The following is a 25,278-nucleotide window of genomic DNA, read 5'->3' as shown; positions in this document are numbered from 1 at the left end:
AAACCTTCCAGAGTATGCCATATAGAGTGTAATAATATCTGATGGCATTAAAAGACTTTCTCCATATCCTTTTACCTCTCGAATTTGAAGTTATTTCCTATAAAAATTTATATAAAATTTCAACGATAGATTTCTTTTGATCTAAATGCACATTCTGGCCTTAAAATTCTTAGTTTTCGCTTAGCATATATGTATATAATTATTCATAATCAACATGACAAGCCATTCAAATAAAGAAACTAAGCATTTGGTTGCCCAGAGTCCCCATAGATACACCGAGCATCATCCTTCTGCTGCTGGCAGTGGCTCTTTCATGACTCGTACAAAGTATCTTCTGTCTGTTGTCAAGTATCTGGAGCTCCCACTCGCACTCCCACATGGTGGGTGGGGAGGGGAGGGGGGGGAAGGGCTAAGCTTATAACTCTAACAAGCTTACATCAATTCATATTCTGAATAATTGCATTTGTTGGGAATTGTGCGGAAGCCCCTGCGAGAGGGGTCAGAGCCCGAACCCACTTGACAATCAATCAGTCTTAAGTGGAGCAGCAGAGAGGCTTCTGCTTCTGCCTCTGCCTCTCTCTCTCTCGGAGTACCAGCATCAGAAGGCGGCATTAGCTGCTAATCTGCATATTGTGTCAAATGGTTGATGTGCGTTCGTTCGAGCTAGTTTATTTTTTTGCCAAGTGGCACTTGCAACAAATTGGAGATGAAGCCAGCTGCCGCCGCTGCGGGTACAAATTTGAATCTGCAACAAGAGTGAGGGGGCGGCAAGGCAAGAGATTTACGAGAAATGGTGCAACTTTGCCGCACTGTGCTCGGCAAAAACAATAGAAAAATCAATAGGAATTGCAACCCCGAGCGAAAATCATATATAGGCACATTCTGATCTCCAAAGTCGGGTGATTGCCCTCTTTGCCGGTGGCTGTGGTCCCTGAATGAATCTGCTGCACCCCTGCCACCCCTGCTGCCACACGCTTCCTCCTGCTTTGATTCCGATTCCGACTTCGTCTACGCCGTAGACGTCTCTCAATTGTCTGTGTGTGTGTGTGCTTGTGTGCGTGTGTGTTTCGTGGATGTTTATGTGTGTGCGCTCGCGCATCGTATCCTTTTTATTGCACAAAAGCAGGAAGCTGTAGGGCTGGACCCAGGACCAGAATCAGGACTCCGGACTCAGGACTTCCACCGCTACCCACAGGGTTGGGCATTTGAGGGTGGTGACGACAAATGGCAAAAAAAAAGTGGAAGCAAAGTGCGGAGAGCGGAGTGCGGAGTGGAGTGCGGCAATACTTGTGACAAATCTGTAGGAACACAACAAAAAAACTGCAGATGTACACCATTCAGGAGAGGGGTTCTACACGACCCAGCACGGATGGTGGAGGGGGGTGTAGGGGTGTAGGGGTGAGCCACACAGGAAGAACAGGGGCACGGGACTGCTGCTGCGGCCAGGCGCTATAAAAATGTAAAATTCATTCAGAAACAACAAAAGAAAGAGTGCGGGAGAGAGAGGGAGAAGGAGAGAGCAAAGAAGCAGAAGATATGCGACAGCAACAACGTGACTGCGCATAAATATACGTGAAAGAACAAAGAGAAAGCAAAGAGTAAGAGAGTGAGAGAGAAAAGGGAGTGAGAGACAGTCGAGCAGTGAGACAGGGAGACAGAGAGACAGAGAGACAGCGAGAGGAGAATGCCAGACAACGGCAATCAATGACTTGTTTAGGACAGCAGTAAAATGTTAGTTATAGCAAGGGGATACAATATGTACTACGTGAGATTTATGGGGGCAAATAGAGCAAGGAAAAGAGTTAAGGATTTTAGAGGAATATGTTATAGAAATTGGGGGATATTTATAGGATATTTCAGCACTGTTACCTTTTTCCGATTGTAAGAAATTGAGAAGATTGTACGTTCACTTAGGATAAAACTTTTCCTTCTGAAATGTTTTCACCACTGAAAAAATAAATATCAATAAAAATATAAAAAAATAAGAAATAAATAATAGATAATAAATAAAAAAATAATTATAAAAGAAATAAATATATTAATAAAATATATATATAAAAAACAATAGAAATAAAAAAAAATAAAATAAAATATATATATAATTATGCACAATAAAAAAGTATAATTATTATTAAAAATAAATAATAAAGTAAATAGAACCTAAATATATTTCCCCTTCTAGAAATTTTAATAGGGTAGGTTCCTATAGAGTATTCTGTCGTCCATTTATATTCTACCATTAAGCTAATTTTAATCTGTATTTGCATTTCGTATTATTTTTCACACTGATTAGCTGAATTTAAATTCATAACCAAAGGAAATGTTCCCCTATTTCGTTTTAATATTATTCCTTGCTCTGATTAGAATAATATTATTTCGGCAAACAGTTTTCCCCATCGATATTCCATTGTATTTATTGCCCATTTTGCCACGTTTCACCCTGCACGTGGCGTCGTGCGAGTGTATTCATGGAAATACCAACATTTTCCCTCGTGCGTTTAGCATCTGTTATTTTATTTATTTAGGTGTTCCTCTCAATCGATGCATTTATTCCCCACTTGGGATATTTTTACATTTACAGCGTTCTACGGTTTTATTGTTTTTACGGGATTGCGTATTGGAAATGCTTTCCAATTAATTCCCTCCCCTCCCCTCCCACCCCCGCCCAATCGACCGTTTACGCTGCGGATTTTGGCCCAATTTAATTAGTGTTGCGAGGCTTTTGGGAATTAAAGTGTCGTCCAATTAAAATGTGGCACGGCACACAGACAGCACAATACACTCGAGTGCAAACCGCGTAGAAGAATGCAGAATGATGCAACAAAAAAAAAAGCAAATATTTAACCTTGATGCCACATTCCACAGGCACACGAACAGAGGCAACCCCTGCCTCAATGTTGAGGCAAGTTGAATGGCCTTTTGCTGTACCGACGAGGCACCCTCTAACTACCTTTCACCCCCCCCTCCCCCTCGCCCTCTCTCTCCCTGCCATTCTCTTCCATCGCTTCCATCGATTGCAATTTCTGCGTTCTACTTTGTTTGTTTTTCATTCTATTCTCTCTGCTTTTTTTTGCTCGTATTTTTTTTGTTTAATTCAATTTTAGTACATTGCACTTTTTGTGCCAGCGATGACGCCGGAAGTGCAGCGGAAGGTGATGGAAGTGCTGGGTGTGGTGGCACGGGCTGGGGCTTCCCCTGCAGTCAGACAATTGTCGACAGAGAGACGGACGGGCAGCCGAACGGACAGCCGGACGGACAGTCATGAGTCTTACATGAGAGTTGCTTCTGCCACTGCCTTTCCTGCCCGGGCACACTGCCAAACAGCTCTCTCGCTTCTCTCGGACTTGTTCCGAGTTGCTCATAAGTTTTTGGCACATTTCATGCCCGTTTCTGTGCTGTTCCGTGCCATTGTTCAACATTTCTCGTTAGCTGAAAATAATGTCCCAAGCTTCCTTCGCTGGAGGTTTATTTAGTTGTGCACCTAAAGGCCCACAGAGAAGGGTGATGGAGGGGCATATTGCTTGTAATCCTCAATGTTCACATTTCGAAGAGGATTAGGCGAGGGGTGTCCTTGTATACATATGTGAAGGTAGAACCTTCCTCAAGCAAGCGCCTTCCAGGGTATCCAAACAGTCAGCTTTCAAAATCCTGGCGGATGGAGTAGACGATTGCATGCAGAACGCAATGTTAATCCCAAACACACAAAATTGCTTAATCGCCTTTTCCAAATAAAAGTAATCAGCAATTGCCTGCCCCTTCCCTGCTCCGGCCCCTGCCCCAAAGCCTGCCACAGTTCCGTTCCATTAATGGCACATCGAAGAATTTGCTTTGTGGACACGCAGAATATTCCTCGGAGCTCAAAAGCCAGACAAAAGTCTGCAAATTTAATTAAGGCGTTACCTCTATTCAACACCTCCCAGGCGTTCGTTCGTTGGCGCTCCCAAAGCCCCCCAAAACGGGGGAAACGCAGCGGGGAAAGAAGGTAATTTCTTTCAAAGGGTTTTCCTGGAAGAAGACTCCTCCAAAGGCATGAAGGAAGGGCTCGCTCCGGTTACTGTCTGCAGGTCCTACATTTAATTGCTTAAAAGCTTCGGCATGGAGCATGGAGCCGGGTGCATGGAGTGACCCAGAGCACTTTCGATCAACTAAAATTGTTATTTCTGAAGCGAAATATTCGTACGCCTGCAGGGGCCGGCAGTTAATGACATTATAATGGCCAATTGCTGGGGTTGGACGGGGGGAAATTGTATTGTAAATAAAGGTAATTCGATTTGTTTTACTCCGGAATTAGATTTGATAGCTGGAGGGGCTAGAGACAAGATATTATGTGCAATTATAGTAGATACTGAATCGATGTATTAAAAAACTGATGAAAGAACTCCTGAATAGGTTGAAATTTTCATTATATCTGCGCCATCGAGTGAAGCGAGTGAACCGGGGGTTGATGCACGATCGAAGCGTGTGTTCAGGAGGCTTGGATCCTAGTTCTTTATACTTTGTTCTTGAATAATTTATCTAATGATTATTTTCAAGAAAATGCTGCAAATTCTTGGGCTTATTTCCATTTCTGAAAATCTTCTCCATAAAAGGTTCAATCCTGGAATTTCAAACCCCAAAAATATCTCTGCATTGGCTACTAGATTTTCCCCAGTGCACTGCCACTTTATGCCCCTAATTTCTCCCAGTGTTTAAGCACTTAAACTATGATTACCAACAACATCTTAACCACTCCAGTCTTAGCCAGGCAAGCCAGTTATCATCATCATCGTCCTCAAGTGTGTGATCAGCTACCTGAGTTATCATTATCGCTGAATTCCAGTTAGCACTACAGGTAGTTTGTGGCTTGTTCTTGTTTTTTTGCCCACTCGGCGTCTAGAGGAGGCGTGTCACCAAAGGCTCATGCCCATGTGTTAACACATAATTTGTTGAGAGCCCAGCCAGCCAGCCAGCCAGCCAGCCAGCCAGCCAGACAGATGGACGGACAAAAACCCAGACGGAGGCGAGTATCGGGTTTACCTCGAGTGTGTGCACAGACCACGCCCCCTCCTCCTCCTCCTCCTGCTGCCGCTGCTGCTTCTGTTGTTCCTTTTGGACCGACCGTCCGTCTGGCTACCGTATTTACGCCATTCGAACGGGTTTCCTTGGACGGTCACCGTCTCGCCTTCTGTTGTTTGCCGCCGATATGCAAATATTTGCCACGAACGAACGCCCCGATATGATATGCATTGTCTGGGCCAATTTTCAATCGAATCCAATCCTCTGGCGCATGGCGGAGCGGGCTGGAAAAAGTGCAGCAGAAAAAATATATAAGGAACGGGTCGAAAAGGTGCGTAATGACTTTATTTATGGCCGGAGACTCAGACAATAGCCTCGGGAGAAACCAATGCAATATTTGCATGTTCAAGTCATTTTGTGCTCTGGCATCCTTTTTGCGAAAGTGTTGACAGGCCATAAATACTCCAAGGACCTGGGGAATTTAATGAGTTTCGTGGCCCCCAGACCGATGTATGATTTCACGGGAATTTCATTGGGAAATTATATACATATTTTGATGGGGATGGGGGATGGGGCTGGGGGGAATCTTTCGACCTGACTCCAATTTAAATACCAAAAACAACAGCTCAATTAATCATTGTCTGCTCAATTTTTCATTGTCACCGAGGGGCATGCACCAGTAGGATGACAATTTAGGTTGGGGTTGGGTGTCCCCTCCTCTCTCCCATGGGCCCCTGGATGTAGATCTGGCTCTGGCCTATTTCATATTTGATAAAGCACTTCGTTTGTGTCCTGTCCTCTCTGTCTGTCTCTCTGTCTGTCTGTCATCCATTCTGTTGCCATATTCCCGGATACATTAGGCGGACCCTCTACCTCGCCCTTGCTTCAAAATTTTCATCCGTTTTTCATCCCCCAGTCGCTGCTCCTCTCCCCTGGATGTCTGTCATTCTATTCATTTTCAAAAATTTCTACCTGAGAGTGAGAGGCAGTGGCTGTTCGCTCTATTGTTGCTGAAGTGCCACGCGCTGGCTGGTGGCACAACAGAGAAATCTCCTCTAACAGAATGCTTCATCGCCTTTGATGAAGTGGGCTTTGCATATAGGGATTTACAGAGAACCCTTCCCGTCCCCGGCATATGGGATGGGTGGCGCTCCCTGTTTTCGGCTAAACGTTTAAATAGTTTCCTTTCATTTGCATAATATTCTAGGGGTTGTGCCCGCAGTTCTTGGTAAAAAATTTTGTAATTTAATAATCTTTATTTTTTTGGGGGAATTTTCTGGTAAAGGATGTGAAGAGTTTTTTGACCCTGCTAAATGAGTTTTGTGTGGGGAAATGTGTGGGAAAAGGGTATAGAATGAGGGAGCATCTCTTAGGACTTAAAAACCATTAGAGATGAGATTGAGGAGCTTTAAATCCTACTTTTCAATGTCTTCTAAATATTTAGGGTCTCTTTCTTTATAGCTGTTAAAGAGCCACCTCCCTAGAGCTCTCTAAAGCACCTTCCTTCGCCTCCTAACCCATCACCCACAACTTTCATTTCGCTGCCAATTTAGTGGCCCTTAAAAGCATTTAATAGCCCCCCATTCAAGCACAATAAAATCTCATACAAATTCTTACTTCCTTGTGGAATATTAAATCTAAAACGTAGCCCGAATGAGTGGAAATTATTCGAAAAATGGCCATAAATTGATTCGAGTTTGGGTCTCGTACTCGTAAAACGGAATTCGAATTGGAATTCGAAAGCGCGTGAAAGAAAACGATGCCAAAGTTTTGTTTGTGCGGGTGAAAAGCGCCTGTCAATAAAATATGGAAATATGAATTTTAATTGCATGCCACGGCCATGGGGCATGGGGCATGGGGCAGGGGGCAGGCCAACCAAAGTGGAAATCAATAGAGCGGAATATCAATAAGCCATACCCGCAAAGAAGAAAGCAAACATATCATCCTCAAAAGACAATTAAAGGTTCATTAGGCAAGTTTTTCTTTCTTTCTTTGTTTTTTTTTTTTTGGGGCTTTGGGTCGAGCGTCAAGTCAACAAATAAAAGTGTCGTAATTTATGCATTTTGTGGGTTTTCGATCTTTTATGAGCTACGAGCTGCGAGCTACTGAAACTTGTTAAAAAACTGTTGCCAGCAGTTAAAAATCGAATAAACTAAGGCATGGAGACGGAGGCTGGGGGGGGACTGGGGACTGGCTGTGGCTACGCCTTGAGTTCTGGGGTCTTCTCTTTTTGGGGCTAAGACACAGCCCGGCAGGTGGTCGCTTGGCGTTGACTTTTAATCGATTTTAAATGACTTTAATATGGCCAGAGTTGGGCTTGCCCCAAGGTGGATGCTCCGCGGGGGCGTGTCGCAACTTTTCCTTTCCTGTTCCACCGATACTCGATAGTGCAATTTATGGGCTTACCTTTCAATCAACTTTATAGCTAATGCATCTTTCGTGCCCTTTTTGGAGCCTGCCATGACGCATCCATCATTTGTTGTATGCTCTGCGCATATATAAATATAAATCAGACGAAACAGAAACAGAAACAGAAACATTCCAGCATCAAGTATTCATTTATGCCGAAATGTAGAGCTATGCATGATCGTCTATTCAGCATATTGTATCGAATTTTATCTTCGCTTTTAATTAAGTGACACTATGAAAAATAAAACAACTTCGGACCAACTTTGTTTTGATTAATCGCGGGATTGGGCCGCATTTCGAATGGGATTTTACACGCTCCAAGAGCCGCTGCAGAAGCAGCTCCTCGATTGAAATGATTTTGTTTCGTTTTCGGAGAGAAGGAAACGCTGCCAAACAAATTGTAAATGATTTATAAGGCCCAAAGATCGGCTCGCCGTGGGCTTGTTACCCCCGAATCTATGGGTTTATTAGCGGCCCAGAAGCGGGTTATGCAAATCGCGTACATTTCGATAATTTGTTTGGTAGTCAACTCCGTCAACTGATTAGCAGATGCCATAGATACAGATACACCGTATACCCCGTATGCTCTGTGGAGTAGCCAAAGCTCTCCGTTTTCATAGCTAATTGCAATTAAGATGCCGCTGTGGAGATAACCCCCGAGGAGGTGAGAATTAAATGTATTTGTGAGTCGAGTTTCGGGGCAGACGATGTTCAATTTTGACTAAACACGGGGCAATGGGGCAATGGGGCACTGGGGGAGCGAGGTGTGTTCTCTGGAGGTTTGAGAGGTTATAAATGACAAGAGATCGTTAAAATTGGTTAACAATCATTTGGAGCTTGGATTAAATACTCCTGAATGGAGAATTCAGAGATCAATGAAGTCTTACATCAATTTAAAGAAATTTTGTTAATGAATTTGTTTAATTTTCGAAAGAAATTCAGCCCTTAAAGAGTGCAGTGTGTGGAATATTGTTAGAAAATAATAAATTTGAGAAACTTTTGGGCCCTAAAGAGGCAATACAGATTTCAGCGAATACCAACAACTAATTAGGCCCTAAAATCATCCTTATTGAGGTTGTTTCTGGCTCTCTTGGCCCTTGCCTGATTCAGTGTTCCCTTCCCAAATGTATCCCCAAGTCCACACATCGTTAGCCATAACTCAGGGCCAATCAGCCAGACCATTTGTCACTGTACATCATCCACATGACGGTCACACCCAAGGAACCCAATAATCGCCTGGCACAGGCTAGTTATAAGATCATTAGCCATATCCCTCTCGTTCCCAGGCGAACAATCGACAATTGTTGGACCAGAAATCCTCCTGCTCGTTGAAGATAATAACGCGTAAAAAGCAAATAAAATTATTGTCAACACATTCGGTTATTGTGCAACGAAAAGTCAGCGGCGCCTGCGCAGCTGTTGGAAACCACTCCCCGCCCCTAGCCAGAGCCTTACACTACCTTCGCGTACCTTACACCCAAATAAGAGGGTGCGTGCCGGTTCGGGCTCGGGATTATAGATGAGGGACAGGCATCCCAGACAGCCCAGACATGGCGTGTTGCACATCGCGTAGCGGGTAATTAAAATAATTTCCACAATGAAATGTTGTTTTTTTTGGTCTTTTTCAAGGGCGACCATGTGTGGTACACATTTGGGTCGGAACTTCAGGGGGTGGAAAGACCCAAAACCCAAACCTAGGGCGAAGCCTGGGCCTAGGACAATGTGATTGCCGGAGCGTTATGTAGAGCATGTCGGGGCGACATAAAAAAAGCCACCGAAAAATCCCACATCCTGTGCGAAAAGTCCTTGACAGCGGCACAACACCCACTCTCTCGCAACCTTCTGCACGGTACGAGTACTTTGTGCTCTGTGTGCTCCGTGCCAAATAGCTTGAATATTAAATATTTTTGCTAATATCATTAAAAAGTTTTCACTTTGTGCAACATTCTCTTCTGTGACGACGCTTTGTGCCTGCTGCTGCCACACAGCAATTAAAAAGTGAAAAGTTGACAATTTTCTCAGGCTGCAGTTGCCACTTCCACATCCCCATCCCCATCCTCTCCTCTGGAGCTGTCCAAAACGTTGTTCCGTTCGTCATCTTTTGTGGCTTTCGCCCCTGCTGTGGGGGCTTCTACTTTAATTAGCAGAAATAAATTGTAGGAATTTCTGCGTGATTATGCCAGTGGAAGGAGTAGGAAGCTCCTTTTAATGTTGGCTTTTCGGTGAGATTTGGGAGGTAACGCTGGGCTGGCCGACTACAAAGGCAGCCAATTAATGCGGCACCTAATGGCCTCAGACCTTGTAATTATCGACGTTTTGGGGGGCTATGCATGGCGATAGATCGGAAAAAGGCTTACAAGTCAATTGTTGAATTAAGAATGGAATAAACCAGATGTAGAACGTGTGTAACAGCCAGAAGGAAGCGTTTCCGAGCCCCTAAGGTATATATATTCTAGATCTGCACTTATATCAGAGTCGATAAGACCTAGGGCATCGAGACTCGTGTGATATTACACAGTCCACAATGTACAATACATATATATATTCTGAATAGTGGATTTAAAGTAGAGCCTCGGCCCTTGCCGCTGCTCACAACGCTCCCGCTCGCTTTTATGACAGATTGAAGTTCGGCGGAGCAAAAGGAACAAAGGGGAAAACCTTTGCTAATTTAGAGCATTCTTTTCTTTTAAATCTTTGATAATTATGGATTACCTCAGACTTTTTCCAAAGTCGAATTCGATGATTTTTGTATGATATTCAAGGAAATAATTGTAGGAACACAATATATATCCCATAAAATATGTCTTCCTATTGCCATTTAATCCCCAGAGAGATTAATCCCCACAGAGAAAGTTCTTTATTTCTTTAGTTTTTACGATCTCTGGTCACGCATAAAGCGGAGCCCTGAATACTTCATTAGCCCCCATAGGAGGCGGCACAAACGTTATTTACGCCACAAAACCAATTGAATAATTCACTTTCAATGACCCATAAATATTTCCATGTCCTTCACTGACGAAACAGAAATCAATTTAACCTTTTTTTTCCCTCTTCTATTTGCAGAAATCCACACAAAGCAAAAAGAAAATAAAAACCCAGGAAAATGTATTAAACTCTGGATCGAGGAACAAAGGAAACGAATCCATGAATAATTCAAAAGTAAAGTGTAAAATCCACAAGTAATAGTTATAGAGAGAGAGAGAGAGAGAGACAGCGAGAGAGAGAGAGAGAGGTAGAGAAGCAGAGGAAACAAGGACGAGAGTCAACAATTAACTTGGCCAGAAGCAAAGCCAACGCGTGCCCCACCAGAATGGCGGCACGACGTTGCCACTTGGCCCGCTCCCGCGACGGGGGGCCGCTCCGGCAACGTACTGCTTGCAACAGACTCAAACTATCCTCCTGCGCGATAATTGTGGTAGTGGTCCACCTGCTGGCCGTCTCCCAGGCCGGCAGCGAGGAGGAGACCAGCTTTGCCGGCCTCTCGGCGGAGAATGCCGCCCGGATGCTGGCCGGGAGTCCCGGCGATGCGGAGAAGAGCTCCCCCCATCACAGCGAGATGTCCCTGGTCCTGCCCCACGACACCTATCCCGGTTTTAGCATCAAGAAATTTAGGACACATCCGGTCAAAGGGAATGGCACGTCGCACGGCGGTGCCAGGGGCGGAACTGGGGCAGGAAGTGCCGCTTATCACATGCTGGACAGTGACTACTCCAAGTACTTCACGGTGCTCGATGACGGAGTGGTGATGACCACGGCGGACATCTCCCCGCTGGTCAATCGTCCCGTTCAGCTGGTGGTGGTGGAGCAGACCCCCAACGCCACCAACACCCACAACCTGCAGCTGTTCGTGATGCACCGCAACGACATGCTGCGGTTCTCGGGCTCCCTGCTGGACGCCAGCGGCGAGGTGCGGGAGAACCATCCCGCCGGCACCCGGGTGCGCGGCGTGCCCCTGATGCAGGCCTTCTCGGGGTCCATTCTGGACGAGGAGCTGGCCAAGCCCAAGAAGGTGCGCTACACCATCATCGATGGCAATGTGGACGACGCCTTCGCCCTGCAGGAGCGCAAGGCCAATCAGAACGTCCAGCTGAATGCCAGGTCCCTGGTGATTGATGGCAACGACGAGTCCGGCGTCTGGCTGGTCACCAACCGTCCCCTGGACAGGGAGCTGCGCGCGCACTATGACCTCTCCGTGGAGGCCTCCGATGTGGACGGCCTGGACAAGACTGTGTCCAGGATACAAATCGCCGTGCTGGACGAGAACGACAACAGGCCCGTGTTCAAGTCGCAGGACTACAAGTTCGCCATCGCCGGCCAGAAGTCCTCCAGCATGGAGAGCAACAACAGCGTCACCTACCAGCGCTTCGCCATCCTGGGCAAGGTGGAGGCCACCGATGCCGACGGCGACAAGATTGCCTATCGCCTGCAGTCCCCCTCCAATGTGGTCATCATTGTCCCCCAAACGGGCGAAATAATGCTCGCGGGAGAGCCCAGCGCCAGCGAGCTGCTCATCGAAGTGGTGGCCCACGATCTGCGGTATCCCAGCCTCCTGAGCGCCCAGCCGGCCAAGGTCCTGCTGGAGTTCCTGGCCCCCGAGCCGGTGTCCTTCATCATGCAGCACCTGGAACACGACGAGGTCAATCTGCACTCGCATCATCGCGAGAAGCGGCGTGTGACCCGCGCCGTGCGACCCACCAAGCGGATCGAGTTCACCGAAGCCGACGGCGACACGGAGGGCAAGAGCGTTTTCCAGCTGGAGAAGGAGACCGACAAGGAGACCTTCAAGATACGCGACGACAATCCCTGGGTGACGGTGGAGACCAATGGAGCGGTGCGCGTCAAGAAGAAGTGGGACTACGAGGAGCTTGGACCAGAGAAAACCATCGATTTTTGGGTCATCATCACGAATATGGGACACAATGGTGAGTGTTTTATATGCTTTATATGCTTTGAGTTTAAGGTATGGTCGGGGGCCTCCTCCTCGTCATTATTTATCCCCAATTATTCGCCTGTTTTCCCATTAGGCATTCTCATAAATATTCCGCCGGAGCAGGCCAGATTGAAAGGCAATTAGCGAGTATTTACTGTATTTATTTGGGGGCACAGACTCACTCACACTCACACTCACACTCGCAAATTTGCTGCACATTTAAATATAATTATATGTGTCTCTCATACGATTATGGAGTGTCTGAAATATCAATGCGCCTGCATAATGAGCCCCTGACACAATGGCCACATTATGGAAATGTGTGAAAGATGAGACGACGAGAGGAGAGGAGGGGAGGGGAGAGGAGGGGACAGGACATAAGTGCCTTTCAGCATGGCCAATCCAAACAGAATCTAATTGAATTCGGATAGCAGTGTGGCCACGGAGGTCAATAAGTGGATGAAATATAGATGGGTCGTCTCCCAGGAAATGGCCAAGAACAGCTGCCGGCTTAATGAGCTTCCCAGAACTCTGGCGAGGCGTGTAAATATGATTGGAGCAATCGATTGATGGGAAATTCTAAGAAATTTCAAGGGGAAACCCAGTAAAAAATGGTGCCCATGGAACCCAATTAAATCGCAGGAGAATCTAGTCTCTCTCTATCCCTCTCTCTGCCCCAATATCCCCCTCTTTCGGGCTGTATAGGTTTTTGTTTTGAGACCATCTTTTGTTGCGATAAAATTGCAAATTGCTTTTCAAATATTTGGTTGTCATGGAAAGCAATTACACTTGAAACAAGAGCAACACACAGAAACAGATACAGAGATACAGAGAGAGTGGCCAGGCTCTGTGTGTGTGTACTTTTTTCAAGCACTGTACTTGGTCTGCCATTTCGAGCGTGGCTCGATAAGCAAATATTGAAGGACTCGAAATCCATTCAGGCATCAGCATGAGCAGCTGTAAAACGACTTAGGATTACACTGTCCGACAGTGGAGAGTGGATAAAAAACCCCAAAAACCACACAACCACCCCCGCACGGCCCCTCCCACCCTGCAGCACCCTCCCACTATCCCACTATCCATCTGGATACTGGATGCTGGATGTGTGCGCCCCCAAAAGTTTGACACGAGTCGAACAAAAAGTTGAACTGACGTGACAGCTCTGGGGTCTCCCAGGATGTCCATTCTGGTTTACATCCATGTGCCCAGGTCTCCGGCAGACCGGACAACTTCATGAAATGTTGAAATATATTCAGGACCCGCACATAGACAGGCACCCACCGATGGCCACACAGATACACCTTCCCACACACACACACACACACAGATACTTGTTTCATTTAAATCAACGTCTGGCACAAAACTGAAAATAAAACACTTTTTCCTCTGCAGTTTTTCCGCATTGCTCTCCCGCTAATTGTTGAGGCCGTTGACGGGTGCTCCAATGGATTCGTATGGGATATGGGGCATGGCTGGCCAAAGGGATTGTATGGTTTCCCGAATGGGATTTCGCATGTGTGTGTGTGGGATTGATGGGATGGGATGGGATTGGATTGGGAGTAGCCCCCGCCCAGCCCCCTTTTGGACAGTTCATCTGTCAGTCAATTAACAGTTTCCATAAATGTTGCAACTGCAAATGTCGCTCATTCTGTTGCCCCATCGTGGCCCCCCGTTTGGCCTCTTCTCACTCGTTTGGAGTGATTTTCATTTACATTGTTTGCTTGCCCCTACCCCCTGCCAGTTTGATTGCCTTGACACTTTTGGAAGCAGCTCTGGAAAACTTATTAAACATGTATTTGTTAAGTGCACCGGAGTGCTGGCTGCTCCAGGTCCTTGGGATTGTTGAAATGCAGGAAGGATGGAGATTCAAAGTAATATCGAATTAAGGGACAATATTTGTGGGAAAAGCCAATTCAAAGTTAAAGTTGTGCAAAGCCCATAAGAGTAATTAGAAGGTGTTTGCCTTGGTCATTGGGGAATCGAAAGGAAGGCATCAGGGAATCCAGGGAATTTCCTTTATCCTTCAATAAAGGAGTTCTGAGCATCATTATATATGAATCTTAAACTGGAAGAAGGCTCACAACCTCCTATCGATAGAGGATTATCCATCTATCAATCTCTCTGTCGAAATTTACTCATATTTGCGCTCGGTGCGACCGAAGCGGGAGCAGGCGAGTCGACGGAGAGAAGCGAGTGAGCCAGGGGTTGGCGCACGAGTGAAGCGTGTTCCATATAATGGTCCAGGCTATCCTAAGTATTCCGCATAGAATACCAGTAGAATAGGGAAGATATTCAAAGAGCCTTATGCTGACTTTTGAGGGGGTTTTCGGGTTCACGAAGATGTTGTCTTGTTGAAACAGAGTCTTCATTCATCTTCTATAAAGTTGTACGTATCATAATCAGTCCACAGATGCCTTTTTGCTGTTCAGTTTACCTTTAAAAATGTATTTTCTTTATTTCAAGACTACATTCTAGATCAAAAATCATAATTCTTCTCATAGAAACCTCCCTAACAAGATTACAAATATCATTCTACCTCCACTACTGCCCAACATGCTCAGGCTTTTCCCCATTCAGATAAGGAAAAACCATTCCACAAAACGAATGTCGCCGCTTCTTTCTTTCCATGAACTAACAAACAAACCACTTGATGACATCTCAGAAAATACTCATTACAGCACCCGATAGCCTCCACTTGAAGTGCAGTTTAGTGCTCGTATTTCAAGAGGGAAACCTAGAGACCCGGCCGTAGCCCAGGGAACATTTCATGCACAAATTGCTACGCTCTCTGCCTATCATCCTTGATCCTGGCAACTTGAGTTAATTTATGTATGTAGCCGTACGGTACGGCTCCTGGGGAGGAAGGACAGCCGAAGCCTGCTCACATGGGTCCGATAAGCATGGCCTCCCTGCCTTAAACGGTGAACGGGTGGGCAGGGGGAAAAACTGAAGGAAAAACCAAACTATGTAAAACACTTAACAAAGCATTGCACTTGCACGGCGGGGAAGGGAAGGGGCTAAGGGAAGGGGTACTGCAGCACAAGTGAAGAAGAAATTTACGACAATATTTTTCATTCATTTAAAATGCTACGCCAATACACATGACAGTTTGAGAGAAAGAGAGGGCTAGAGAGAGAGAGAGAGAAAGAGAGAGAGCGTACGCTGCAGAAATGCATGGAAATGAAACACAAATGTTATGGGAATGAAACGGAAAAGGAAACACATGAAATTTGAACAATTTGTTGGAGCATGCGCCTGGTGAGAGAGAGAGAGAGAGAGATTTGTGATGGAGAGATTGAGCGATTGCCTCGGCTAAGGGTTGGGTTCCTCAACGGACGCGTGCCAAGTCCAACAGGAAAACGCTCGTAACAATTAGAAGAATTCCCCCCCATCCCTCCCTCCTTACAGCAGCAGCAGTTTCAGGCCAAGAAACAGAGGAAGAGCATACGCACAATTTGTCCAGCAGAAAGCCAGAGAGACAGGGAGAGAGACGGCGAGAGAGAGAGAGGGGGAGTACAGGTGGCAGTAGTCCTGATTGAGTCGCTGGTCCTACGATGTACGATGTTTGTTTTAGAAATTTCCGAGCGCATTGTTTTACCCAAAAATGTATGCAAGGCTTTTGCCATCAAATAGCTCCGGCCGGAGTGGGTTTTTAGTGCATGCCAGCAGGGGTTGATGTTTCAGTGGGTGGCTTTGACATTCCTCCACACACACACACACACACACAGACACTACCCCCCGCCCTTAGCCACACACGAAAATCGGGCCAAGCGGCGGTAAAAGGGAAAAGGAAAAGGCATGAAATTTTATGCACTGCATGAAAAATGAAAAGTTGCACGCAAAAAAAGGAAACCACAAAACAAAACACGAATAAACAGTTCCCTGTGGGGAAGATAGGGGGAGAGGGATGGCAGGGGATTCTCAGGCCCTCCCCCCAGGGTCCTGCAGGGCCCTGCGTGTGGCGTGCTGGCAGAAGGAACTTAAAGATATGCGCCAGGTGACATTCTCCGCCCTTGTATTTCGTACAACTGCAATTGGCAACTTTTGTGCCGATAAGAATGAAGTTTTCCCAGGGAAATGCCCCAGAACGAGACATGAAAAAGTTTACAGAGGGACAAACGGACATGGCAGCCCATTCCTAAGAGAAGCGCGCAAGTGGCAACTCTTTTCAGGGTTGCCACTGCATACTTCGGGGCTGCAGGTAAGACAATGGCATCCCTGCACAAGCTCTAAGACGTGCCTTAATTATGAAAATCAAAACTTAAGTTTATTCCAAGGAAAAGTTTCCTTTACTTGCCGCGTACTTCCTTGCACTCTTGCTCGTAGCTCTCCCATAATCGAGTTGAGAGTCGCACACACATGGAGAGAAACTTGCTTAATTAAGCATTAATTTCACGTTTTATATGCATGTCGGCGGCGCCTAGACAAAGTAGGCGGGGTAGAGGGGCGCAGGCCGCCGTCAAAGACCGTTCTTGTAATGGCAATTATTTAAATTAGGTTTACGGCACAGCGAATGGCAGGCAGCTGTGTGTGTGTGGGCATCACTTATGCATGGGCTTTGTTCCAATTTAATTTTAATATAAATTATGAACATTTTACAACAATTATGGCAGTCATTCTATTGCGCAAATGTTCGGTCTAAAGATCAATCTCTGAGAGTGAGTTATCCCTCTACAAATACTTGCCCCTAATACACCTTCTAAATATATTCCTTATGCCACATTTCGTAGTGCACATCTGCGCCATGTTGCCAGCTTCAAAAGTGTTGTGGCCTAAATTCCAAGTGCCACAAATAGGGGGCGGGGCGGGGCGGGGCGAAAAAAGTTTTCCTCTATGCAGCGGCGTGGATGAGAGATGGTTAGGCTAAGATTTTCCAGTGTGACAGTCGGGGAGGGTTCGAGGCTTCGTTTCGAGTTAAATACATTTCACGTTATCCGCAACAAGGTTTGGCAGGGCCTGTCCCAGATACACATTTTGACAGTCAATGGGATTGGGATTGGGCTGTCTGCCGTCTAATTGGAATTGCATTCAGATTAGTTTTTCCCATGTCCTTGATAGTTTTATGGACTAATTCCCATAAAACCCATCCCATCAGAGGCTTGACCTTTTCATTGTTAGGGCATTTATTGACAGGCAAAATGGTAAATTATGGCCTAAATAACTTTTGGCCAGCGGCAAACTTTGGCCAGAAAACAAGAAAAATTACTCATGTGCCTGGCACAGTTCTGCCATCGATTTGCGTTATCCGTTTTTGCATTTTGTGTCGAATTTGCATTTGCCATGTCAGAAACAGAAACAGAACCGAATAAATACAGACAGAAAAACCATGTAAAATGGCGCATACGAGTGGAAAAATGTTGAACACGAACGAAACAGCGGACGACTGCATATGAAATCGAATAAAACACAAAAACACCGAACAATGCTTCAAAATTATTAAAAAAATAAATTGAATATAAACAGGGGAAAAACTGCATCATACATTTGTTTGTAATATGCCAGATCACCCGCACGCAGTCTCTCAATCACCGACATTCAACATGTTTTGCAACAGTTTTTTGCAGCATTCCATTTTCGTTGCTGCAACAATTTCAATGGCCCTCGAAGGTCCTCGAAATGAACAAGTTTCGAATAGTTTTTCATTGAATTTCAGCTCAATTTGTCCGTTTGTTCGTTTGCTCCAAAGGAAAACCCTGCTGGAAATCCACCAAAAAAATATCACAAAATTATGTCTAACAAAATTTGATCATCTTCTGTTCGAGGAGCAAATCAGAGAGTCAGTATTTTCTGTTCCAACTGTCTTTTGTTCACTCAATTAACTGCGCTCGAGGGCAAAATATTGTTCAATCAATTAAATAATTTTCCATAATTTAATGGGATTTTCATGTATAATTGATTGGTGTTTTTTAATTGGAAAAATAGTTCAAAAATTAGTTCGAAATTTGCCAAACTGTCAGCGAAAGACAAGTTTCTGATTGCCGAATAATCAGAGTAGACAGCGAAATAAATGTTCAGGGCCAGATGCGCAAGGAGGAAGCAGGAACTATGTATGACATAGGGCCACAGTAGCAGACATATAGCCAGAGTCAAAGCCACAGTCACAGTCAGAGTCAGAGTCAGAGCCAGATTCAGAGTCGACGGGGCCAAACCGCCTAAAGGCAGGCTACACACAGAAAGGACATCAGACAGACGGACGGCCACACGGGATACGGGATACAGTTCTCCACCAAAAAGATGTGGCAACAAAATGGCGACGATGTTGCCATGGCAGCAGACGTCGACGAAGAATGATGGAAGCAGGAGGCTGGATTTGAAGCAGCAGCTGCCTTTGGCGCACTGCGTCCGTCCCGAGACCCAGACCGGGACCGGGACGGGGACGGTGACGGGGACCGGGCTTATTCTGTTTGTTTTGTATTTTTAGTTTTCGGTGGAAAATGCGAGACTGCAATGGCAATAATAACACTCATACAACCACAGATATATATATATATTGTTTATATGGATACACATTCATAATGGCGTCCAAGGGATAAGTAATGGCGCCCCCCCCGCCCCGCCCTTTTTCGGAGCAGTCAAAACAGGAAGAAGAGCCCTTAGAAAACTAAACGACAAATGGAATAATAAGTATGAAGTAAACAGAAAGGCAGACAGCGGGGGCAACACAATAGCCCGCCCCCGCCACCGCCCCCCGATAAAGCAAGATTTATACGTATATACTCGTCCAAGGAAAAAGTTGACTTGTGGGGGTGGCGGGGGCGGGGGGGGGGGGGGGGGTTGACTTTCTGTTTGTTGTCCAGCAAACAGCCCTTGGAGCGGCTTATGATTTACTCTGATTCATAAGATCAACTTTAAGGAATGTTCAAGTTTTGCCAGCTTCATTTTTCCCCAAGATTAGCTTCAAGTTTCCTTAGATCAGCATAGTTTTCCCCAAGCATTCCTTGGCTTATTTGCTGCAAGAACTGAACTTTCTTATATGGAAAAATCGCCTAATCTAAGGGGAGAAAACTGTAGCAAATTAAATGCTGAAAATTTATTTCAATGCCATTTCTTTGCACTACACTTTCTCTGCCTCTTTCTGCCACTCACTGAGGTTGTCTTTCTTTTGTTTCTTGTTTTTTTTCCTTGCTCCTTGTGTGTATTTTATTTCCAATTTGTTTGCACTGCAATTTCATGTGCCATTTTTAGCCAAGTTTGTTCAAACCAACGTCGTTTGCTGGGACTGGACTCTCGTTACGCTCCTTAGAGGGTAGAGAGAGGGTGTATGGGTCCAAGGATAGGTCCATCTTGTGGATCCTGTAGTTCTTCCCAAATAAACATCCACAGGGTATCATTTGGGTCTCCTCCCTTCGACCTGTGTCCGCTTCAACTTCATTTTTCCATTTTGCCATTTGCCTTGCTTTGAGTTGAGTTTCGCACATCCGCTCGGCCATTTCGCCGCAGTAATAATTCATGATACAAATTGCGTTTATTACAATATAGCAGACCAGACCAGACCAGACCAGACCCAGAGTACAGTCCGCACGGAGAGTCCGAATGGAACGGAGCACGAAGGAGCGCCATTCCGGGGGGCCTGCTCTGCGCGTGGCAGGCAACTTGATTTGCATTGCAAAAAAGGGTTACGTTACGCAGGGTTACGTTTGGTATGCACTGGGGGCGTGGCACTGGATTGGATTGGATTGAGGATGGTGGACGGTGGACGGTGGACGGAGGGGCGGCTACAATTGGCCTGTGGCAGCAACTCGGGCTTGACGTTTTCTTGCGGCAGTCGGCAGTTATTTATCACAGTTCCATATCCTCCTCCCATCCATAACCATGCCTCCGTGTGCGCTGTGATTTGTGTGGGCGTTGTGGCACTGCATGAACTAGAGGGCGCGCGGGGGTGCACGGGGGGCACGGTTACACGGTCACACGTCATGGTCCAATTAGCAGCCGAACAGCGCCAGGAGCGATAGAGTTGTTGGCCATAATAATCGCGAGGGCACACAGTGCCGATGAAAAGTTAACGCACAAAATCTTCACACTTGATTTGGTCAAAATGGTTTTGGTTTTTGGCTGGTGTTTGGGTGCGAGTTTGGGGTCGGGTGGCGTGTCCATTGATCCGTGAAAATTGCACATGTCAATGAATCTGATTATCCGACGCTCTCGGCTCTAACAAAATTAGCGAAACGGATCCACGTCAGATGCCAGACCGAAAATATATAAATATTTAACACGTTTTTGCCCCCCACCCCCCACACACACACACATTATACGCCTGCATAGCTCCACAATAAATTGCATTAAAATTAATAATTGATGCTGTTTTTCTATATTTTTTTTTTGTCTGAATAAACATTCACATAATCAGTGGGGAGGCCATCAAATTATGGGATTAATCAAATGAGTCTGACATAAGCAGGGATTTTGCATTGTATTATGAAATGCCTTTAAAATAAAGTACTAGAAAAATGTATAATCCCCAGAATAAGTACATAAATACGGTATTTGAAACCAAAAAGGGGCAGAAGCATGTTATAGGGCAACCTTCTAAGCACCAATCGGTACCCTTCTATCGGTTAGGAGCGGTATTGGATCGTGTCGAGTCGTTAAGAGAAGCTTACGGAAGGAAAACCTTCTTTTACCCAATGATTCTACGCAAAATAGTGGCAAATTCCTTCATAAATCTGTTTGAATGTGTGACTGAAGGTGCCATAGAGATATGTATAGTCCAAGCGGATATTATAATTAAAGCTTGTTTATCTTTTTGTTATATATAGCTTCTTGATTTGGCGACTAATAGAGTATGTCTCCATTAAATTTCATACAAAAGATATATATTTTACAATTATTATACTCCAACAAACCCTGAAATTTCCTGCAGTCTTTAATTCTCTAGCTTGGGGTTTCCCCAAATGTTATTCGATTCGTCTTATTTTTGTTTTTTGACATCAATACTTGAGTATAGCATAGAGATTGTATAATAGTATTGAGTAAATTAGTTTATACAATTTTGAAAAAATCTTTTTCCAAATCCCACCCTTTTGGACAAGAGACCAAATAATGGAAATAGATTGAATAAAATACAAAAAAAAAAAAAAAAAAGTTTTTCAACAAAAACTAAATTTTTCCAATAGTTTATTTTGTTTTCAATAAACTAATGACAAAACAAATATATTTCAGAATTTATTCTCTAAATTTTCAATTAATAAAGATGTGGTGGTACCGCCCTAGCAAGCATTCAGATATTCATCCGTTATGTCCTCAAACCAAGGGTTTTCTTTTTCTATATATTCCCTAAACAAATCAATCATTAGTTCGACGAATTGTGGGGCTAATCAATGCCTAGCCCTTAACCAAAAATATCTTTATGGATGTATTTGCTTTCCAGTGCGCATTTTTCTATAAAATTAAGTTCCATCCTCTTTAAACTCTTTAAAACATAATCTAAATGCACACAATCTAAGGGGAAAACTCCGTATTAGTTTTCCGGGATATTTATGGCCTCCATCCGATAAAAGTATATTGCGTTCGAAGCTTATTTTTGCCAGATTTAGAGCCTTGTTTATCATTCAGTGATAGTTTGCCCTGTTCGAAAATCGGAATAATAACTTTCGCTGGGCCAAATCAATAAACATTTGCCTGCTGTGGCGGAATAAATAATTTCCACACGGACAAAAAACTGCGCGACTTAAATAAGAGCAGCGGAAAAACAAGTGAAAAGCATATTTTGCACTGCATTTTAGTTTCGGTTTTTGTGTGTGGGCTGTGCGATGAAAATGAAAACGGAAAAAACTATTTTTTGAGTGAGAAAACACAAATCAAACAGCAGGTGTGCCCGCAGGACAGGAGGGGGGAAGGGGGGGGGGGGGGGGTGGCGGATTGGCCGTGTTCGGTGGCCATTTTGTTTTCACATTGCAAATACAAATTGTTCGCTGCGCCCCTCCCCTAACTCCACAAAACAAAAAGATGGTTGCAAAAACATACAAAAATTTTCTGTTTTTTTGGCCCGGCCAGAGTCCTTGCTTCCTTTTCATTTTTCTGCTCTCTTCTGCTCTGCTCTCCTTTCTTTTTTTTGATTGTTTGGCCGGGACCAATCACACTTTGCATATGCAGCGTTGCGGTATTCACACCAGCGATTGCTGGGGCCGCCCACCGACGCCGCGGGGGGGTGCCAGTCGCTGCCCAAAAACATGAACCGTTCGCTTCCTGTGCCCCGAACTGTGTTTACTCATTAAAATGCAAAATGCTCGACCCTGTCGCTACTGTGGAGGGTAGAAGTGCAAATTATGCCGTGCGACAGACAGGCCCCATGCCATACCCTGTTCCATTTTCCGTTTTGGGGGTCAGTTTGGGCCGGCCTTTAATGACAACATGCCAGATGTTGCTCCGTCTGAACTGGACACTTGCCCAAAGCCCCATTGTGCCCCTCCACCCTCCTCCACCCACTGTGTGGGCGCCATTGTGCGGTTGCAGTTTTATTGAATGGAAAGTGCGTGTCAGTCCCCGGACAACGACAACAATTTACATAGCTTAATGCGTGGAAACATTTAAATATTGTTCGGTATTTGCATTTAATTTGAGCAATTTCCAGTGGCTCGATTTCAGGCTGTTACGAATGGGGGGCGTTGGGTGTGGCTGGCAGAGATTTCCCTTTGGGATTGCAGATTGTAGATGGGATTTGTATGCCAGACATGCGAGACACAAATCAGCATCGGGGCCACGTTCTCTCTCTCCCTCTCTCTCTCTCTCTCTCTCTCTCTCTCTCTCTCTCTCTCTTCTGCTCGGGATGTGCGCTAAGCTTTACGATTATGATTACGATTTTCATAGCATACTTTTGTGTGTATGTGCCAGGCATATCCTTACGATAGCTGCTCCTTTTTCCCTCCTTATGACTGTCGCTGCCGTCGCTTCTGCCGCTCCTGATTATTATTGGAAAGTAACGCTCATAAAAATGCATATTAAATGCGGTAATGGTTATGGGGCAAACTATAATTTTTCGTGGGGATATAAAGTTTTGCTCAATGGGCGGAGCGTGCCACGAGAGACCTTAATGAAGTGGCGTGGCACCACCACCACCAGGGGGAGTACAATCAAATCAATGAAGTCGATTTCTTGCAAAACATTTCCCTTCCACACCGCACTCGAATATGTAATTTATCTCACATGGCCACAGTTCAGTGCATTTCTATGTCACACTCGCTCGCTCTCCCTCTCTGGAGGAAAACTTAAGGGAAATTTATAAACAGGCAAAACTTAAAGCTGTACAAGAAACTACTCTTCGGTCGGCTCATCAATCAAAAGCCAAAGTCCTGTGCTTAACGAACAGGAGAGTTGCCGGGGAAAAAAAGCTAATGTCTCGTGCCACTGCCAGAGGCCTTAAATGACAGACTGCCACCACACCTGTGGGTGGGTTAGCCCCAGTCCAAATTGGGGTGGCACTTCCACCTGATTGGTATGCACAGGCCATGGCCCAGGCCCCCAGTTGCTTCTGGGCATCTCGAGGAACACCCCTACTACTGCTGGTGTCTCCTGTCCCCAGTCCCCCGTCCCCAGTCCCCTGTCCCCTGTCCGGGTGCCGGTGAGGCAGAAATTGCAATCAAGTCAGCGCAGTTGCCGCACAATCGCCATCAAACTCAATCAAGCTCACGGCAGGCAGCCCCTGGATAACAACGGATTGGATGGATGAAGCGGTGCCTCCTGCCTGAATCTCGGGGAACGGAATGGTGATAAAGCCCTGCTGCAGCACTGCCTCTGCTTTTGCACTGGAGGCGCTAAAAGAAAATTTCATTAATTTTCGCTTAATGTCCGCCATGTGCGCAATTTCACTTCGTTTTCCTTTTGGCCATGGCTCTGCTCTGCTCCACTCTGCTCTGTGTAGGCAAAAGCCTCTCGGAAGGAGACCCAAGGAAGCGATATAAATGGATGAAGAGCGAGGATAAAGGATAAAGCAGTTGTTATGAAGTTTGATTAGCATTCAGGTGGTAGTTTGCTTGGAAAATCTTTTCAATTTGGCAGAGGGGAAGTGATTTGCGATACGATAAAAATCAAGGGGAATAAGAGTACCGAAGATTCCTATGATTTGAGGAACCTAAGCCTGGATTTTAAAGCGGATTCTGAGCTTAATAATATTTAGAAATTATTCCAGTGTATCCTAGAGTTATTATTCAATAGAGAAGAGACATTTGCCAGTGTAATTCTTGATACAGCAATGACCCACCTTGATATCTGCGGATTATTCTGATAGTGGCTGGCTTACAGCCTTTGGCTTATTGAATCTTTACCCCCAATAATCCCCTATAATGACACGAAAATCCCAGTGCTAAGACACAGCTCTTGCGCCTTAATTACAACGATATCAAACCCCGAACATGCCTGCCCCAAATCCCTCCTTGAACTCCATTACTCACATCATCTTTGTGGCTCTTGGGGAATGGATCTTACGAGTAAAGGCCATATATTTTTCCCCATTTTCGTATAGCTCATGTCAACCTAATAACGCTACTCAATTCCGAGTTGATTGCGTAAATTTTAATTGACTCACAGAGCACTTCTCCGTCTCTGTCTTGGTCCTCGTCCAGGCCTGGAGCAAATTAATTTATTAATGTTGGTAATATTTTTTCCTCATCTTTCTTGTGCGCTGAAATTGGCAATTAAATTGACGGGATGGCCGGGGAAAAAGGCAGTGGCAATGTATCTTCGACTAAGCTTTTGCAAATGATGTCCCTGCCTTACGAGCATGTGGGCGGGGCGGGGCAGGGGGTCTGGTCTGGTTTGCTGCCTGGCTGGAAAAAAAAGAACGTTTTAAATTGCAAAATTTATTTATCAGAAGCACAGAGAGAAATGTGACACCTGCTAAAGTGTACATTTTTATGGTAAATGCCAGTGGCAGTGGCATCCACAGGCGCGCGGGCACCAGCGGTGGCAACAACAGAAGTCATAACATTATCTTTATCTCCAACTGCCAA

At 45.2% G+C, this 25,278-nt stretch overlaps 1 protein-coding gene across 8 annotated transcripts in view; it reads left to right on the top strand.

Annotated features, from left to right (window-relative positions):
• The first annotated feature begins 10,505 nt into the window (after positions 1 to 10,505).
• Positions 10,506 to 25,278, top strand: part of LOC6595648 (neural-cadherin) — a 91,637-nt gene continuing 76,864 nt past the window's right edge. For all 8 annotated transcript variants that reach the window (XM_026988143.1, XM_026988139.1, XM_026988141.1 and 5 more), the window contains exon 1: positions 10,506 to 12,326. In XM_026988143.1, the coding sequence (XP_026843944.1) occupies positions 10,715 to 12,326 (1,612 nt within the window). In that variant the 5' untranslated portion in view covers positions 10,506 to 10,714. The remainder of the gene's footprint in view (positions 12,327 to 25,278) is intronic.

The sequence above is a fragment of the Drosophila persimilis genome, unplaced genomic scaffold (genome assembly GCF_003286085.1).
Source record: "Drosophila persimilis strain 14011-0111.01,24,50 unplaced genomic scaffold, DperRS2 tig00000191-arrow-pilon, whole genome shotgun sequence".
NCBI classification, from domain to species: domain Eukaryota; kingdom Metazoa; phylum Arthropoda; class Insecta; order Diptera; family Drosophilidae; genus Drosophila; species Drosophila persimilis.
This window is presented reverse-complemented; position numbering and strand designations above follow the sequence as displayed.